The sequence below is a fragment of the Homarus americanus genome, unplaced genomic scaffold, assembly GCF_018991925.1.
Source record: "Homarus americanus isolate GMGI-L3 unplaced genomic scaffold, GMGI_Hamer_2.0 scaffold367, whole genome shotgun sequence".
NCBI lineage: Eukaryota > Metazoa > Arthropoda > Malacostraca > Decapoda > Nephropidae > Homarus > Homarus americanus.
In genome coordinates this window covers 2145330-2166453 of record NW_024743709.1, presented here as the reverse complement: position 1 = coordinate 2166453, position 21124 = coordinate 2145330, and the positions used below count along the sequence as shown (strand labels likewise).

Below are 21124 nucleotides of genomic sequence, written 5' to 3'. Positions count from 1 at the left end.
CAGGAAAGTAGATAACCAACTTTCCTGGAAAGTAGATGTTTCCCATTTTCTATGATACAAATTTCCCATTTTCTATGATAAGTAGATAACCAACTTTCCCAGAAAGTAGAAATATTTCACATTTTCTGTGTCCTCAGGGTTTTTGTCTCCAGTGATGGACCTTCATACAGTCTCTTCTTCCTGTCATTAATTTCTTTTAACTAACTTTTCAAATATAATAGGTGTAATACATGCTTACTCTTAAATATATTTTTAAATAAAAGACAATCAACAAAAGTTATGTTTTTATTTGGCAAGAATAGCACATTGAAGGTGTAGAAAAGTCAGGGTTGAGGTAACTGCCACAATTTTACTTGGTGTTTTTCTTATTATGTCATGTATAAAATTTGAAGCCTTTAAGTTTGATAAATCATAATTTGCAAGAACTTTGTGGTTACACGTCACGTCCCTTAGGAAGGGTTTGCTGAAAAACGTTTTCTGGGTGTTGTCTCGGACCTTGAGGCCAGAGATAATCTTTCACCAAAATTGACATTGAGACTCTGCTAATACAGTACAGGCTGTAGCATTACACCAACCTGCTAGAGTAAAGTTTAATACAGTATTATAATGGATAAAATTTAATACAGTTAGGAAACAATGCATAAATTACACTACTGTACCTATAAAATCTATCAGTATTTTTCTCATTTTGGGTAACAGATGCAAGAAGTTAATACCCGATTTAGTATAATTAAAATATAGAGACGAGATCTTTCAATAAAATTTCTAGATTGACACGACATTCTGCAAGTTTAAGTACAGTACTGTACATATATTTAACTGAACACTACCAAAGAATCCAATGTGTGTGGGGGCTGAGCACTAAAATTTACCTCTTAAAGTATCTTTGAAATTTAGTCTAGATAGCAAGTACAGTATAGCGAGTCAGCAACACATCCTGCTGCTCCACCAGGATGAACATACAGTAGCAAGACTTCACTAGTGTGAATCCATTAAGTATGTAGAGATTTCAGAAAAATTCATGACAGACAGTTTGTCAACAACACATGGACCAATCTCAGAATTAGTCATTCACAACACACACACACACACATATATTAACATTCATAGTATACATGTACAATACATATCCATACTAGGGTATTTCTAAAATGTTGCATGCATAAAAATTTTTATGATAATTTTTGATAATGTTCTTCACATTATTTTTAAAGAGTTGTAGTGGATGAGGAAGCATGTCTAGTACTGAACATTGCCATCACATACTGATACACTAGAGAGAAGTTTTGTTGGAATAAGGAATTTGCCCATAAATTATGAAAATGTTAGTTCCCACCCAGTTTCTGTACAGGAAATACTGTACATGTTAATGAATCACAATCTTGTGTTTGACTGTTATGTGCTGCTGGCCTCTCTAGCATCGACATTATCCTATTCTTTCTTCAGGAAGGATAAATTCTTCACAAATGTATGTACAGTAGTCCTGAATTGCATTTCTCCTCTTGTTAAGTTGATCTTTAATTTGTTTATTAAACACCAGAGACCCAGCCAGGATTACTAGACCATTCAGCCTGACTCCTCCATGACTATCAGAACTTCTGTGACTGTCTTCCTTCCACCATCCATGAACTAATATTTTTGTTTTTACTTTACAAGTGAAATGCATTGTGAAACTTTACAGGAATAATTCCCTTAAGTTGTGTCACAAATATACCTATTTTTTCCCTTAAGTTGTGTCACAAATATACCTATTTTGATGATGTTCTGCCAGTGGTTGTATTATTTGAGGAGAACCGGTCTTCTAATGTTGGATGGTTCAAGGATGAAGTACTGTACTTATTAAAACTCTTTTGGTCTTTTATCAGTAAAGTTCAATATTAAACACTCTGAAAAAATTTGACAAGGTATTGGATAATTTTTTTATATTTAACACTCATTAGTTAAGATTAAGTGTGAAAAAAATACTTTAAAGTTTATACCCATCCATTCACGGTCCAAGAATACTGTATAAACAAATTTATAAAGTAATTAAGTTTTAAATAAATTTCCTTCCATTTCTAAAGTTGAAGAATAAATATATAAGTATATTTTCAACTACAAAAAGGCAAACAATTTTAACCATGAAAGACTCTACTAATTTTCATGAAATACTGTATTTATATTTTTACTTTCAATTAAGGCACATAATTACGGAAAAAAAGGAGTTTGATCGCTCACCTTTCTTACATACCAATAAAATATACTGTACAAGCAGAAGCATCTTCACTGCCAATAACCATCAACACAGGAATTTAGTAACTAACCAAATTCTATCAATATGATTCAGTAACAGTGGCAAACACGATTTTGATAGGAAATGGAGGGGGGTGGGGATGGTGGGGTGGGGAGGGTTAGAAGGGAAGGGTGAGGAGGGGGAGGATAAGGAGAGCGGAGGGGGAAGGGTAAGGAGGCAAGCTATGGTAACAGCACTTTAAAGTTCTGTTACCTTGAATTTTTATTACAATGTCTAAACACAAATTCTGCAAATAATAGAAAGATCCACCCTCGATGGGCTCTCGAGTTTGTAATGACAGAAAAATTAAAACCCAATTATTGCCATAATGTCATTGGGGCCAAGAGCACATGTGATCCTTCACCAAACCATCCATGTGCCTGAGTGTCAAACCTTATTGTTAGTGAAGTCCCAAGAAACAGTTGATGTAACTTCTTTCCAACATTAAAACTTAGAGGGAAAAAAAATTTCTACCAGAATATACAGATATACCCTCCTGAATATACTGCATTGCCAATACGGACATGGTGGGGAAGAATGTACGATGCGAGTAAATATAATAATTCCCTCCATTGAACAACTTTACCTGGCGGTGTTTTGTAGTGCTTTAGAAACCCAGACCCACAAATTACACGGATCAATATTCTACTGTACTTGGGCAGCTGTCACCTGTACAAAAGATTGTCAGAAACTTGAAACTTACTGTATAAACCTAAATAAAATCCTTAAGTAATAATTCACCAATAAAGTATCACAAAGTTAATACAGTACAGTAATTATAAAACCTACACAAAGTTAAATATTCAACCAAAATGATCAAGTAAAAGTTAACATTAAACCATAAATTATCATATTTCCACATGAAGGTAAAACTTACAAGTACAGGATGACAGATACAAAGAAACACAAAACTTACATTAACATTACAAGCAACAATATATATGTACCAAATATAACTTCAAAATTTATATTTTACAGACTATTGATTGATTGGTGTGTGGTTGTGGTAACAACAATGTATTTCAACAGTCCCTTCACACTCAGTACTGTATTACTGCTGGTGGAACCCTCTGGTGCTCCAATGGTACAAGGACACAGTTTCTCGACTGTTAGTGACGCTTCTAATCGAGTTTCAGCCCAAGATCTATAAACACCTAGACCCTAGCAATATATTTCGTACTTTTGGGGAAAAAGTGAAAGTGGGTCCTGTAGGCCTCACTGCCTATTAGGGGTGGATACAGTACACTGTACACCAAGCCTTTTATTGGTATATAAGGAGACGGTGTCCAGCACTGTACTCCACTGCATCTTCCTTTCCCAACTTTTAAGTCAGGAATCAACAACAGTTAGACAAAGTGGTTGGAGGTACTGTTCCCTGGACATGGACCACAATCCTTATAACAAGAGCTAAGCATTGTGTACATAAAACTAACAATTAAATGCCAGAGAGAGTAGAAAGCTGCCAACACATTTGCTTAATTTTTTTAAACACATCATTTAGAATATATTTTGGGGAGCAAAAAGTTACAAACCCAGCTTGCGATGTTTTCAATGTATTAACTTTCCTACTTTACCATTGCTTTTAAATAAAGATTTAATTGTCTCCATTTTACATAACTTAATTTTAAAATTAAAAGAATATTGAAAATATTCCTCTGATTTCTGACAAAATGAAGTACTACTGTACTGTACTAAAATACCTTTGTAACAAGAGGAATACACTTCTCTTATTTCACATACTGTAACAGCTCTTCAATATCTACAGAAACATTCTTTGTAACTACCAAATTTTACTTTCAACACAATGTTCACAAAACCAAAACTACTTCCAGTTTCTGCAATACAGTTAATGAGTATCATTAACATATCCTATTATTGAGTCTTCAGTCAATACAAAGAGTGTTCATTAACGCCCCACGCTAGGGTGCCGCCGGCCGTACCCCCAACGCGGGTAAAACGAGAAAAATCAACTTTCCCAAACATAAGTTTTAACCTTTAAAAATGTTAAAACAATAAAAAATACACAAGAAAAACTATATATTGTCCCTCTAGAAACTTCCGTGGTACCTCAGTGACGAGGGTTTTTTTTTTCGGGAGCGCTGGCTGTCACTATGCACTTGGGGGTAATTTTCCCGCTTGCCTGTGTCAGAGATGGCCAATAAGGCATATACTTACTGATCATATTACTTATTTCCTATAAATAATTCATTTAGAATATTTTATTTACACCATTTTTCATAAAAGTGCTCGGCAACACACACGCAGGCTGTCTGGTTGTCTTTGTGTTTGGTAGAGCAAATAATGCATATAAAATAAACTTGCATTCAGGAAGCTTCCCTGTGGCCGAGTGTGTGGCATGACATGCAAAAAGTCACACTGGTACCTAATAACCCGAGCAGGGGATTTAAACAGTGGCGGGAAAAGGCGAGCGTTCTGAAACGTCACCCGGGACGTGCCAGTCCGGCATTCTGGAACGTCACCCGGGATGTAAGGGTTAATACTGTATTACCTCATTCACATAGAGTGGTGTGGCTACACTGAAACATCATAGCCTTTACTCTTTTTAAATAAAATTGCAAATCCATCTTTAAAACACCACCACAAACTGTTTATCTTCCAATATTTCAATAAAAACAAGAGGGCTTAAGCTTTATGCACACCAATACTCCTAAAATACAAGAAAATAATCCTACCACCACACACACACACACCAATTGAATTAATATATCAAAACATTTAAGTTCCCAGCTCAACAATAATACACTACACTGTATATTCACATGGGTCAATCCTCATTGTTATATCAATAAAAAATAATCCAATATTATAAAAAAAGGGGCTGAAATTTAATATTTTTATCACTCGCTTCCATTCTAATAAATTACGAATAAAAATCTGCATCTGTTTAATAGCACTCTTTCCTCCTAAACTGAACTCCCCCCACATAACACACACGGCACATTTGTTATACGCTCATTAATATTGTAAAAGAGACAAGTACAGAACTGTAGTTTTTGATTATTACAACTTTAATATTGTGAAATGTCAAGGTTCTCATCTTGTTGGTTCAGCCATGACTTTGACGACAAACAAAAACTATAGTACTGTAGTAGTACAGTGCTCAGATGGTGTACAAGTACTGCACTATAGTGTTATTGTTCAGGTGGTGTACAAGTATCTGTACTGTACTTTAGCTTTGGTTTGTAGTAAAAAGTTATAATGTTTCCTGATACAGGAATTTATAGAATCTTTTCAGTTTGAGTATAGTAACACTGATGTACAGTACAGTACCAACATGGCAAGCCACTTACAAGACACTCCTCAACAAAAGTTGTAACTGGTAACGAGGAATAAACCCACATGTAAATTTACAGTAAAGCTAAAGATTCCATTTGTTCATTACATTAAGGGTCTATTTAACAGATTAACTCTTTGAACACTGTAGAGTGAACTGATGAAAAAACCAAGTATAAAAATGCAAAAAAAAAATATACAGTACAGTATGTATATATTAATACTCACATCATAGTCATTTAAAGCTATTCACTAAATCGGTGCAGAAAACTAATTACAATTGTTATTTATTCAATGAGAAAATAAAGAAGCACATTATAACACTAATAATTGGAGTAAACTCTAAATCAATTCTCGTTAAACTACAGACAATGCAACAGATTCTCGCATACTGAAGACCGCTGGAATATTGTACAGCATATAATTGTGTTTTTATTTTACCAGCTGTTGTTGGTGCAGCAGAACAATGGAAAAGTAATCCACACAAGACTGAACACATGTTAATACTGTTCTATGAAACACTAAAAATAATTTATTATTAATATTTACCTAAAATTTACTTTAGAAAAATCCACTTCACCCTTTTCCCCCCAACATGTAGGAAGTTTAAACTTAGCTGATAGCACTGCTGTGGCCGAGACCTCCACCAGCTTTCCTTGGCCACAGGAGTGATTGTTTCTTGGGTTGTAAATCCACAGCTCTATTGTACCAAGTGAGCAATTTAATGGATTTTTCGAATTTTTTAAATTATTGTACCTTCTTCATTAATTTTAAACTATCCCAGATTAAATTCACAAATCAGTTTCTCACAGTTGAACATTAAAAAAATCAAAGAAAAAAACTGGAAAATAAAACTAATTTGAATATCCGATAGAAGAAGCAAAAGTGACAGACAATAACTTAGTTAAAATGTGTGACAATAAACCATACAATAGGTTGTTAAAATCACTTGCACTCTTTATTCATGGTCTATAAGTTGTTTATGTCACTTTAATCCCAGGAATGACATAGTATAAGTTAGTGTCTCATATTAGGGTTTACCTTTACACTCTTTTCTCCTCAAGATAGTTTGGTATGACAAATGAGATGATTTTTACTCCCTACACAGCAGGATAATGTCTTCCTGCCAAAAGAAATCTCACACCAGCAGCTGTTCCGAGTTTCTTTTCATAATCAGGAAAGCAAATGAATTTATGATTATTGTCAAAATATGAGATAGTACTGTACTGTATTTAGTTTCCTGCATCACACAACTTGAATACAGTGAAAGGTCATATTGTGGTTACAGACACATTACAAGTCAAGCCACGACACACAGGAATAAATATTGTAGGCGAGGTTCCCCTGCACTCATCATCTATTGGAGAAACTTATGTACTGTATATGGAGTAAAAATCTCATTTGAAACCTTAAAATCTTTAAAAAAAAATTCCCTCTGTATTTAACATTGTTTAATTATAAAAATGCCAGAATATTTGAAGAAAACTATTGCTAATTTTTTTTCATAATTTTTCCTTTTAAATTACAAACTGTTTAGAACTGACAGAATAATTTAACTTAGAAGTGTCCGTAGACTTGGAGCGAGGCGAACAATACGTATATCAACCACAGAGAAATTAATATTGCTCCAGAAATATACTTTGCTGCTGCTGGACCTCCCAGTTCTGCCTTTCCACACACAGCAAGAACTCTGGAAAAGACAAAAATATATATCAAAACAACACTGACATCCTTTACTGTTATAAATACAGTACATGATCATTATTGTACACACAACTGTTGCCAGGCATCAACACTGTAATGGTTTACTGAAAGTTTCACAACTGTAATGGTTTACTGAAAGTTTCACAACTGTAATGTGAATTTTATTTCTAAAGATGACTCTTCTTCTTGTTAAACTTTCCTGCTAAGGTTAACATTCTCAAAAGATGGATGACTGAGTATGGGAGCCACAAATTTTTGTTTCCATTAAATTTGTTATCTTGGCACTAAATGCACACCTCACACACAGTACCACCTGGTAACCTCACACACAGTACCACCTGGTAACCTCACACACAGTACCACCTGGTAACCTCACACACAGTACCACCTGGTAACCTCACACACAGTACCACCTGGTAACCTCACACACAGTACCACCTGGTAACCTCACACACAGTACCACCTGGTAACCTCACACACAGTACCACCTGGTAACCACACACACACCGCATCATCTGGTAATCTCAAACCCTCAACACGGAGTTATGACTCACCTTCTGACCATGAGAATAGCAATAGCCACAATACACAGTCCTGTGAAGAGGCCCACACTAAATCCAAGACTGCCAGCCTTAACTATAAACTTGGTTTTCTGAAACACAATGAAAGAAGCAAGAACTGTAGAATAACATGTAATAATAACTCGTTAAATCAAAATAAAACAAGTGTGATTAAACTTAGCCCCTGGAGACTGTTAAATAAGACCAAATATGTGATACTGTGTCCCCATATTATTGTAAGTGTCAACTACACAAGTGAAGATCTGTTGAAACTATTCTCAATATATTATTAAAACTTGGCTGCCATCATCAGCAATCATTTATCAACATCACACCAATCATATTCATCTAAATGTTTTATTAAACTATTAGGTAACACTTGTAGATTACTTAAATAAATATTGTTTCCCTCCTAACACCAACAAGTGAGCGTCAGTATAAAAATTGACGACTTAAAATGTAAATTACCTAAAAATTTAATGAAACCATAATTAATCAATAAACAAAATTTAGTGATAGCTAACAATAAAAATGTAATACAAGAATTGTCTTCATCATAACCTAATACTCTTCTGACTGATTACTTATACTGTATAGTACTGTAAATCTGAAAACAAAAGAGTGCAAAGGAGATTCTGAGGATGTGTCAGTACATTACTAAAATACAGGATTATGTCAATATTATATTCAACCTATTTTAAACCAATAATCTCACGTATAGATACAAAACACCATTTTTTTTTATATATGATGATTGACTAGCAAGTTTTTTCTCGTCTTGGGAGACTTTCACCCGAGGAATGTGTTGTATCAGGTGGGCAGACATTTTGCGACTGAACAATTCATCACTGCTCTATTGAATACAGTTACATTTACAAAATTTAGATAATGTCTTTATTTTAGAGGTGATAAAACCATGATTAGTTAGGTTTGTACTGAACTGATGACAATAAGTTCTGTTTATAATATTTTTGAGTTTAAGTTTTAAAATGGGTCAGATAATTTACACACCCAGTACAAGGCAATTTGTTTAGTCTGGTCATCACTTACTTGAGTCGCGTGGTAAATGGCCGCAATAAACCAGGGGAGACCAAGACCGAGAAACACATTCACCGAGTTACTGCCGGTCACGTTGCCAACAGCATTGTCGGCATATTTCTCTTGAATTGCGGCCGACTTGGATGCAAAAGTGTCAGGCAGTGAAGTTCCCAGTGCCACAAAGGTGATTGCTGTAAAAATCAATGACATTAAAATTATTTCATGGGGAGAGAAGGAGAAACTTTCTTCTATACTTATTTCTTTACTTCTCCCCTTGTTATCAATACTATAGTTATAAACAGTAATATCCAGATTGTTGTATGACCGGGCTGGAGATTCTCTAGTAATTATAATCTCATTAATAACACTCAAGTGAATGTTGTGTCAGCTCAATGGTGAGGCTGTTGCCATGACAAGTGATGACAATGGTGTTTCAGTGTTTGTATATGTTCATTCGAGACATGTACACTTGTCAATCCGAATTTTCTTACAAAAAGCTAACATAATAATGGAGAATACTTAGAAACAAGTGATACATCCCAACAACTGTCCAACACTGAAACTGACTCGCTGTTGGTTGAGGGAAGCCAAGTACACCATACACGACAACTGTCTGGTGATAAGGTGGTCAACTTCTTGTACTAACGACATTAGTCTTTCATATACTAACAGTAATCTAATTATTCCCGCCAATAAAATGTATAATCAAATCAATAATAAAAATGACCCTTAAAACCTTTAATATTGTTTCATTTCCTGCTGGTTATGCCACACATGAAACAAGAACAAACAAGTATATGTCATGGGGGACTTATGGAAGCTGGCACACACAAGTTTTTTAACAATTACTACACACCTTTGGAAGTAACTTAATCAAGGAAATTTAATGAGTAAATACTAAATATTATACCGTATGCTGATGAAAAATCAAAAGCATTTTAATTAGAAGATGTTGATTTATATTAAAAAGTATAATAAGTGTAAATTACATAAACAAAAACAATTGAAGTAAACATACCAGTGACGGAGTCCTTGAGGCCCACAAGACAACCAAAGATGGAAGCCAAGTCACCAATAATGGCAGTTAACAGACCAATCACTCCTAGAGACACAAAGAAGCACAACCAACCACCGAAGATGCTCGGGGGCGGTACCAGAGAGAAGATTATCTGAGGAAAATACAGTATTGTTAGAGGTACGAGGTCAGACACGGTGTATACGTATCTACTGCACTGTGGGGTCAACTTTGAACCCTTAATAGTTTATCTCCCCAAACACACCAAACCAAAACAAAATGCAAGAGATCTTGAGTTATTATCTTACCTTCCACCCAAAGGTTAAGAAATGCATAAAATAATCCATTCCAGTTGCATTTTCCACATCTCCACCATTAACGTTGAGGGCATCTTTGATCTGGCCGAGATAAGTCTCGTGATGAACTTGCATGGCGTGGACATTAGCATTGGTCAGTATCATCATGTTGGACAAAACATTGTTAAAGTCTGGAAAAAAAGAGAAAAATTACAATTTCATAGACAACGGATTATAACTTTTTATTCTATAGTTTTAATTTTTTGGTCATATAATGCAGACTTCTAAAATATCTTTAATACCATATCAATATTTTTTTTAATAAATCGAGTTTACCGAAGCTGTAACTAACCGTCATCGTTGGTGATGGTGACGGCAGTACGGTTTATCTGACCCAATTTGGCACCGCCTTCTGCGTCAAAGAGTTCTACCTCAAAGTGTTCATCCTTCTCTGGGGTCATGTCGTCCATGATCGGGATCTCAATGTTTTGTATAGTCTATTGGGGCATAAAATGAAACACAGTAAGTTAGGTTAGGCCATAAGTTAGACTACAGTAGTTATAATGTTTTCACTGGATTAGTTGTAATGTTTTCACTGAATATCCTTAGTTGAACTGCCTACCGTTTAAGATTAGTTGTACACCCGCATTGTCTAGGTACATTGGAAACTGCAAATATGAATGGTCTATGTGCACTATATATCAATGTTGTCTATAGCCATGCTTAACTGCGTAACTGCAGTATCTATATACAAGTGCAAACTAAACCAATTGTAAACTTGTATGACAATTTTACTGAATAAATATCTATCCATGTAAGACCTTTCCAAGTACTGTACAGTATACAAGAACCAAGTGACACACAGACCCTCTCTTAGTTCATTCTCACCACTGGTAACACATGTGTATTGTTCTGGTGCTCACCATTGCCATCGCCATAATCTCCTCAGTGCTACATTCTCCTCTCATTCACACACACTTATACTGTATACATGTAGCTCATAAATATTTGTGGGGTTACTTAACTGGATATTTCAATCGGAATTCTACCATAATTCCCCCAAAACATGCTAAGGATATTACAGTGCTCCCTCCATAAGCACAGTATGGACACCACTAGTAAATAAATCTCTTGAAATATTTTAGATAGTACGTATATCCAACTTTAAATTTATTTTCTTTCCTTTCTCTCCCATAATAATGTAAAAAAATGCAAAATATGCCAAATTTATTCAAACCAACAGCCTTTTCATATGCAAACATCACAGACTAATCAATGGTTTTCATCCAGAAAACCTTCAGAAAAATTGGTCAACCTCCTTTAGATATGGCTCTTGATCAGGGCCAGATTTACCTACTTATGGGCCCCAGGCCAAACTCATCAGTGGGCCCCCAGATTTACAGAAATGTTTGCATGTTTCAAAATAAATAAATAAATAAATAAATAAATAAATATAAATAAATATATATATATATATATACAGTATATATATATATATATATATATATATATATATATATATATATATATATATATATATATATATATATATATATATATATATATATATATATATATATATATATATATATATATATAATTTTTGTCATTTTCGGCCAAAAAATAGATTTTGTTAAAAATCTCAGTACTTTTGGAAAATTTTAATTACAGTACTTTTGCAATGCTAATTACTTGCCACTTATGGGTTTTCAAGGTCACTTCTTGGTGCTTGTGTATTATTCTGGATGTACTTAAATAGTTAGGCACATTAGATTATAGTCCTCAGAGAAAAAGTATTTTTGGCCAAAAATCCTGTAAGGCATAAGACTTACAATTTTTGTCATTTGTGGCCAAAAAATAGATTTTGTTCAAAATCTCAGTATAGGTACTCCTGAACATGCTGATTAAGGATCTGTTGACCAAAATTTGATATCTGCATTATTACTTATTCAAATGACTTGCAAAAGTAATTACAATTTTCTAAAAGCCATTTGAACAAGTAATAATCCAGATATAAAATTTTGGTCAACAGATCCTTAATCAGCATGTTCAGGAGTACCTATACTGGGGTTTTGAACAAAGTCGATGCTATTACTGTTAAACCATTGTACAGTACAGTACTATACTCGAGAGACAAGGCTGAGAAACTGCAGATGTTGTTAATGATTCACTGTGAAATTTTGTTTGCATTTTCCCAGGATAATCTATTCACCCCGTTAGTTGTTTGAATATGTTATCAGCAACACACTACTACTGGCATTTGTCAGAATCCACAAAGTCGTGGAGGAAGTGAAACTAAAAAGATATATCGGATTGATTGATTTAAGTTAAACACAATAATTACCAGTACATTATACACTTTACATCCAAATACTGTATAATACTGTAACATGATAATGTACTGAGCATTGGTCCTTGATGGCCTAACACAAGTAAGGATACATAAGGTTCTTACTTCAGTGTGCTTGAAGACAACTTTTCCTTCTCCTCCTTCAAAGTCACGACCGGACAGAGCACTCTTGTCAATAGTACGCCATTTAACGGTAATTTCTCCATCGGCTCCATTCTTTCGAATGACTGGGATGACAGCATTGCCAATGCTCTCCTTCACCAAGAAGCCTCTCTTTTGGAACATCACCACCCCAGGCTCTTAAAGCAAATATATGAGACATTGTCACAATCCACTCAAAGTAAAAAAAAAAGTGAAAAGATTAGTAAAAAATATATCACATTCATGAAATTTTACCAAAATTATCTGCACACAAAGTTATTACAGATTCAATATATATTTTACAATTACAACATTATGTTATTCTACCAATTCTACAAACAACATTGTTAATATTACATTACTGTACCAAAAGTGAGTGAAACCAATCTAATTTACTGTACTGTACTGGAGAGATGAGAACAATACTTACTCACAGTTAAGCATCAACATAACTCTGATGGTACAGGTGAGTATAAACCAACATTAGAAAGTAATGGTAGAACTGTACTGAACAATACAGGACAAAATCCTAATAACCGTAAATATTTTGATTAAGTTAAGAGTAAATTGTCTTACTGGACCATCACACTCAAGAGCCGTGTCAAGTCCACTTCATTGATCAAGACAACAGTTCTGATGTTCTTAACAATTTACATGGCATTCCTTTATTATTTCACTTATGTACGAAACAACAATTCCAATCCTTTATACATTACAGGTAGGATCAGCTGCTTTAATTAATGCAATGTTTTTATTATGGTACAAATGGTGTGTGCAGCAGTCATCTGGTGCCTCAACCGAGCCTTTATCAAGTATCTTAATCACCAAAGTTGTATATAATTCTCATGCTCAAACTAAAAGAAACTTTCCATAAAACCAAATAAATAGTCTCCCATAAGATTCGGCATTACCAGTAACCCTTAAACGGCAGCTAAGGATTCTCTACTACGTCCCCATATGTGCAAAAATGGGATCCAGGGAACATGAAAGGGCCACTGATGAAGGCCACCATCCCTACAGCTAATGGCCGCCGTTTAAGGGTTAGGGAACACTCAACAATCTATAATGTGCAGTCACGTTCACACACTGCTACTTGGTGGCTCATATCTCATCACTAATGGGTTACTTTTAAGCTTTTCTTTCAAACCTTTTCTCCTGTGTTAATGGAAGAGAAAAGCTCAAGGCTGTTAAAATATACCACAAAAGACTGCCATAGCTGAACAGACAGACATACTATCTGTAAAAAAGACAAATATGAAGAGTAACCTAAAACATGTAGCTAATAATGTCATTCAGTAATATAAAGCCAAATACTGTACTGGTAGTGAGTAAAAATGCTCTCGTTCTCCTAAACTATCTAGAAGAAAACATGAGAGAAGCAGCAGATATAAACCACAAACTTGCGTGAAAAACTCGGAAAACCTTCTAGTAAAAACCAAAATTATCATCAAACTCAGCAGATGACAAATATTACCTTGATCTTATTTACACTGAACCTGCCATCCTCAACTCAATCTATTCTATCTCTACAACACCATAGTCAAGATTATATATTTCTTCCTCTGACGTGTGTGAACCTCCATGAGAAGTCCCTAGTTAGTGTGTATACTGTACTGGAACTAGTTTCAGGGAGCCTTATCTTTCCTTACTACTCTAAAGGTTTTTTTAAAAAAACAAAAAATGGAGTATTGCCTTATTTTCTCTAACTATAAACATATAATCTTGTAAAAAAAATTATTGGAATATATTTTTAAAGGAATTACTTAAATACTAAGAGCCCAATGTTGCCACTCACCATCATCATTGAGGATAGTTATCTCCATGATAGAGATCCGGCCCAGCTGGACGCCTTGTCTCTTCTCACTGTCAAGCATCAGCGAAATCTTCAAAAAGAATTCCTCGTCCGGTTCCCATTGGTTGTCGTTGATAATTTCCACTTCAATCTGATGGTTAAATATATTTTTGTATAAGCTAATGAAAATTTCTTCATGACCAAAGAGAAAAAGTTTACCACTTGTAAGATTTGCTGAAAAGTTCTCTTAGCTTATCAGAGAAGTACAAGAGTAATAATTAATTAAAATGGCTGTATAATACAGTGTGTGTGAAGCTGAACTTAACAAATTCAAAAGACAGAAAGGTCAAAAAATGTACAGGAAGTGAATGGAAATTAAAATGATAATGCAATAGATTTTATGCAACAGTAAACAACTTTCAACTGGAATGAAACCAACGATGAGAACCATCAGTGGAAGAGAGAGCATTGACTCCATAGAGGTACAGGTACATCTATAACCAAGAATAACTCGCCTGTTTCTCCATCTCTCCTGGTGCAAAAGTGATGACCTTGTTGATGGCAATATAATCTTGCTCCTCTGTGGCTGTCCCATCTATGCTCTCAACCCTGTAATATTACCTTCTATATAAGTACAGGTATTGTTATAAGTATATACAGTACATATTGCAACTGTTGCAAGATTTATTTCTTTGGAATATATTTAATACGAGGTCAAATATACGTATATTCCTAAAACTTGTCGGTAATCGACTCGCTAGATCATCATTTTGTGTCAGAAATAATCCAATTCAATTTTCAATTTCAATTGTTTATTCCTTGATAGAGGAAATGGGATCCTAGTGCTGTCACTAGGTACCCCTGTCCTATAATCCAATTAATTTTTTTGTGCATGATCAAGCAAAGTAATCACCATTATGTTGTACTGTATTGGGAGGTGACAAAGGATGACCACATTGTGTTGGTTTACCTTAGAGATTAATACAAACCAGCTTACAATTTTTTTTAACTATTGTTCACTGTGAATTCTACTATAAGAGTCCTTTACAAGAAATGAATCTGTCTACTTATTTCATTACGTCCAGTACACACAAGTTGCTCACCTGACACTGACTTCATTATCTGTCTTGCCGGTACGACAAATAGCCACATTGAATTTCCCAATGTTTTCCATAACAGCACAAGAGGCGGCATGGAAGTCAATAACAGCATTTCTGTGTGGCATCACCTGTGACGAGGGTAAGAATAAAGTCTTAAAAGGAGAATCTTGGAATTATTCATAAAAAATCTGAACTAATCAGCTAAATTTTGCACACACATGACATGGCCATCAAACTACTTCTTTTAACTTTGCATAACAATGAAGCATTTATAGACATTATAATAGAATAGATACAGTATACAATTAGAATAAAAGGTAAGGTAACAAACTATGAAGTTAGACATAGGTATCTATCAATCAACTTACCAGCCATCATACTAATGTCCACTGAAGTATAATGAGAGCATTACAAAACTCCTAAACAACAGATATGGGTACTCCTCAACTGATGCACACATACCAGCTGCTCCATACAAGCGCGCGCACACACACACTTACCGCTCCAAGTATGTTTCCTCAAAGTGAATCAACTCACACTTCTTCCTCCCAACTTAGCCACAATCAACCTTGTGAACTATAGCCCAATATATCTCCATTCAGAAGGTCGTCCAGCTCTTCACACTTAATACATCTGTCTGTCAGTCTTGGTGCTGTAGAAGGTCAACTTATCCTTCAGATCAACAGTGGACTTCCCTTCCCCACATCCACAGAATCATCAACACAAAACATTACTAATTCCCCACATCCACAGAATCATCAACACAAAACATTACTAATCGAACAACTACAATAAGAAATTAGACCTGTGGCACTTAATAAAAGCTCATCAAACACAAACAGAAATAGTCAGAGTGTAATTATCTGAGGCAGGCATGGGCAACCTGTGACCCGGATCGTGTGTTTGTGCGGCCCGTGGAGTGATTGAGAAATTCTAATTAATGTGGCCTGAGGTTCGGGTAGATGCAGCCAGTTTATGGCGAGTAAAGCAATATTTGTTAAAAGAATAATCTTCACACACAATTCGTTTCTGTTTCATCACCTAAGAGTAAGTAACTTCAAAAATGTAACAGTGAAATAAGTACATATATAGTCAACAATATAAACATTTTAAATTGTGTGAGTTTATGGGCCAACTTCGGCCCAATCTGTATGGTGGATTAACTGCTATGTGGCAATGGGTCACTTGGGAATTAACTAAGGCTGGATAATTCCAAGTAGGGTCACAGGCATTGGTCACACAAGGTTTAACTAATTAAATACTTCCAGAATAACACCATAACACAAAAATAGCACCTCGGAAACCCATAGTTGGCGAGTAATTAGCATTGAAATAATGTAATTAGAATTTTTCACGCGTTAAATGCCAAGAAACATTAACATATCACTAAAAAATTATTATGATGGATTTGTTTTATAAATGGAAAAAAGATGGACTATAAACTGAAAATATCATAAGGACGTGACAATAAACTGCTCCATGCTAAAACAATATTAACATTACTTTTGGGTTAGGTAGGATATAAATTTTGGTGGGTTGACCCGCAGAAAAATACCTAAATTGTGTTGTGGCCCATGACTGAGGAAAGGTTGCCCATGCCTGATATAAGGTAAAGAACGTTTTGAGAAAATTCCATCAATGTACAGTACAATCCAGAATCCTACAAGAGCAAAAGATCAGATCAAATCTTCCAAAGTCAAAGGAAGTATCCCCCAGATTTGAAATAAATTGGCTGAGTTATTATTGGGATATTACCTCAAAATAATAAAAATAAAATACATTGGCTACTACAACAACCTTGAAGGGAAAACATCATCCACAATCAATACAATACACCAGAAGAATCAAGGCAGGTATCAAACTGTGATCCTTTATAACCAGAGAAAAACTTGAATGGTGCTGAATAGAGGAACTGAGATACCAGTACATGTACACAAACAGGAGTATTGTACTGTACTTGGCATGTAGTTAAGCTGTTTAAGAAATTAATGAAAAGGGATACCCATTAATACTAATCTGTGAATTTAATGTGAAAATAATTGAACCTGTTCTATCTTCTATTTAAGGCAAACACTATTAATTTATTCAGTTTAGTCTTTAGTACTTTCTATTTCTCTAAGAGCTTTCTCACCAGTCCAACACAGACTACCCCATCACTGCACATCTCTGCTCTTTTTATCCATCATCACCTCATTTGTTAAATCCTTGTATTGTTCCATCACCTTTTCTTCCCTGCTGTAGGCTGTTTGCTAACACACCTCATACACCACCACCAAGCCAAGAACGTTACTTCGTGATAAGTCCCGACATTTCAATTGCTCAGAAATTTCCTTTTGTAAAGTGCATGTTAGATCCTAATATCCTATAGAAGAAGTGCCATGATTGGACAGCTAAACCCCAATACCCTATAGAACAAGTGCCATGATTGGTCAACTTCAAGTAATGAACTGCAACAACAGACATTTGTGCATCAGTAGTGACAACACCACCATGTGGTGCATTGATTGAAGAAGTTTACCTTTGGAACCTCCCCAACTGTTGGTGCATCAGGATGTTCATTCATAGCATTGTAGACCTGTAGTAGTGGAAGATAAACACAGATTGTTAACATGCAGCGACTGATTGAAGAATTTATGACATAGAAGCCCAAGAAGGAAGTTCTCGAGGGCAAGCCTTCTTCCTATCATGCTAATATATTTTGATAGATTCTTAATTAATGGTTTTTCATTTGTCTTGCCAACAAAATCATTTAAAAAAACTAAATAATTTTATATTACCAGTTTAAATAAATAATTATGTCATCATTTTAAGGAGAAGCTTACCTGTAAAGATCTTTAAAAAAACATACAGTTTTAGGATTTTAATTACACCAAATGGTTAATATTGACTACAGTACTGTAGTAAGGAACAAACTATGATACTGTGCTATATGTTAACTAACCATAATGCACTACACTACTGTACTTGGCCAATATTTCTACTGATACTGAAGACTTAATGACACCTTACACTAATTTTCTAATGACTCTTATTCTGTATTTATTTATTTATTTATTTATCTATCTATGTCTTCCACACCATCACCTACAATCACAGGAAGATGGTATTAACATTTCAACAGTTTGGTAACTACAGTACTGTATGAGGAGTTTAGTAATTAGAGATCATCATTCTGTTAGATTACATCACAACAAAACACTGATGGTGACCTGTATTAAGGCTGTTACATAACACACAGTCTCCCTTATCTCTTGACACCTTAATAAATATGCTCAACACACTATTAATAAAACTATCTGTCGAGAATCATCAAAAGGTCTGAAATACTGTGAAGTCTGTCAGGTTACTACTATGAGATACTGTATATACTTGAGGAGCATCTATACACTACACTAAATACTAAATCATTTATATAAGTGGTCTGGCTATGAATATTATTATCTACACCACAATATATCTCTCAGTTACTCCCAACTAAATGGGGTGGAATACCAATTATAATCTTTTCACACTAATGAAGTCTTTCACGATCAACTTTAAAGCATTGCATGTCGAGCTGTCATCTATACCGAGGTGCCGAGTTCTAAAAATAATCATGAAAAGTTTAAGACAAAGTGTGTTATTACCACTGCACCGTACTATCAGTGACCACTAACTCTACGGTAATCATGAACTGCAGTACTGTACCTGTCTCCAATATGACACTGGCATTACCTACACAAAGGGCATATGTTCTATGTTATAAATCAAATATAAACAGGGAAAAATTTTAAGCCTTATTAAATTTTATCATCAAATATATAAAGGACATGAGAGCATAAACACATCCCACTGTGCAATGCATCAACCCAAAAAGCAGTGCAAGATAAAGTTCGTGTAACAGTCATGCATAGAATATTGTACCAAAATATTTCAATACCTTTCATGCACATGCAGTAATCTTCAGGTTAACTCTGTCAAATGATAAAAAGAAACTCCCGAACTTTCATATTCAAATGAAGTTTATCAGTAACACAGATCGGCTGATGTATACTGCACTGCCGACTTTCATTATCCGCACAGTTAGTTGTTAACGTACAAATTAGCAGCTTTTAATTTCCATCTGCAAATAAGACTTTGGGAGACAGTGTAGTGATAACTCACACACCGAAAACTGGACAGTGACAGCTACATGTCTCCCAGGGTAGAGGTTTAAAGCCATCAACTAAATCTGATCCACAATAAACATACGGTACAGAGTCAGTAGTAAATTTTTTTTTAATACAAACATCAATTGTTCTCTCAAGAAAAAATATTGTTAATAAATTGTAAAGGATAATTCACATTTGTGATGCCAGAACTGTATAATGAATGTTTCGTATCACAAACTATTATTTCATCCTTATTGACGAGTCTGTAAAAACCTTTATACATTTTTCTCGAGTTTCTCAAGTTATATTATAAAATTACCAAAATAACTTCCTGTGCCTTATGTGGACAGTCGCCATAAGAAAATGAATTATGATGAAATTCAATAAGTCTATTACATACAACTCATTATCACTGTATAATGTACAACTCCCATCAAGTGTACTCCCAAAAAAATATATGATAAAAATTTTGAGAAACATCACAAAAAGTTTACCAAAATTAAGATCCAACGGAGATCAATTATCCCAACAGGGTATGACAAAGGATGAAAATAATGTTTACATCCTTTACACAATAAACATAACGTAAATATTCACAGTACTACATCGCTCACAGAACACAAAAAAAATTCCAATACCGAAATAAATGCTCAACAGAGAATTATCACAGGATCACGATACAGTTATACAAGGAACAAACATAACCGGTATAGTACAACGTGACCACAATAACGAAGCTCACAAACTTAACACTATTAGATGCCTCAACATCATCGCCTCAACAAAACTTAAGATCTCATTGAGGCGAAACAAAAGAAAGAATATGACGTCAAACTAAATCGGGGTTTATATAAGATCTTTAGATGCGGGAGAAGCAACAATAAATTTTTAAGGGTAAGTCATTCCCAAGACTCCTGATGACCTTCCACCAAGGCTCTCTGAATATCTCCTTCCAAAGTAAAATACCACAAACACTTCTTCCTAATGTCACTTAAATAATGCATCTCACTCCACTTTACAACACAAACAACAATATTTCTTGCTGTGTGAACTGTACATAGCTAAAGTGTCTCAATGATGGGGACAATGAAAATAAGTGGGCTGGTGAATGGTTCCTCAGAATGAATTATCCTTTTAACTTGTGAAAAACAGCAGATACATTAGATAGCTTCTCAAAGTTAACCATCTCTTTAACTTAGGGAAAAACAGCAGATATATTATGTAACTACAGTACAGTACTCAGAACTGGCCATTACTTTAACTTGAGGAAAACTGAAAATATATGTTTAACACTGCTGCCAACACTATCAACAATCACTTAAAAGAAAACTCCACTGGAAGTCCTCATTACAACAGCCCTGGAGTTGTGGCTCAAGTTAGGTATCTTATCTCCGTAACTGGGGAACTGCAGGCTTAATGTGATGAAGATATT

The 21124-nt window shown here is 34.8% G+C and overlaps 1 protein-coding gene across 9 annotated transcripts in view; it reads right to left on the bottom strand.

Moving 5' to 3' along the window:
- Positions 1–272: 272 nt before the first annotated feature.
- The window catches only part of LOC121877346 (sodium/calcium exchanger 2-like), a 94804-nt gene continuing 73952 nt past the window's right edge, over positions 273–21124 (bottom strand). For all 9 annotated transcript variants that reach the window (XM_042383060.1, XM_042383064.1, XM_042383056.1 and 6 more), the window contains 11 exons: positions 18081–18137; positions 15566–15690; positions 14978–15071; positions 14466–14613; positions 12635–12828; positions 10532–10676; positions 10192–10370; positions 9887–10037; positions 8881–9059; positions 7825–7922; positions 273–7256 (listed from right to left, as the gene is read on the bottom strand). In XM_042383060.1, coding sequence (XP_042238994.1) covers positions 7124–7256; positions 7825–7922; positions 8881–9059; positions 9887–10037; positions 10192–10370; positions 10532–10676; positions 12635–12828; positions 14466–14613; positions 14978–15071; positions 15566–15690; positions 18081–18137 — 1503 coding nt within the window. In that variant the 3' untranslated portion in view covers positions 273–7123. The remainder of the gene's footprint in view (positions 7257–7824; positions 7923–8880; positions 9060–9886; positions 10038–10191; positions 10371–10531; positions 10677–12634; positions 12829–14465; positions 14614–14977; positions 15072–15565; positions 15691–18080; positions 18138–21124) is intronic.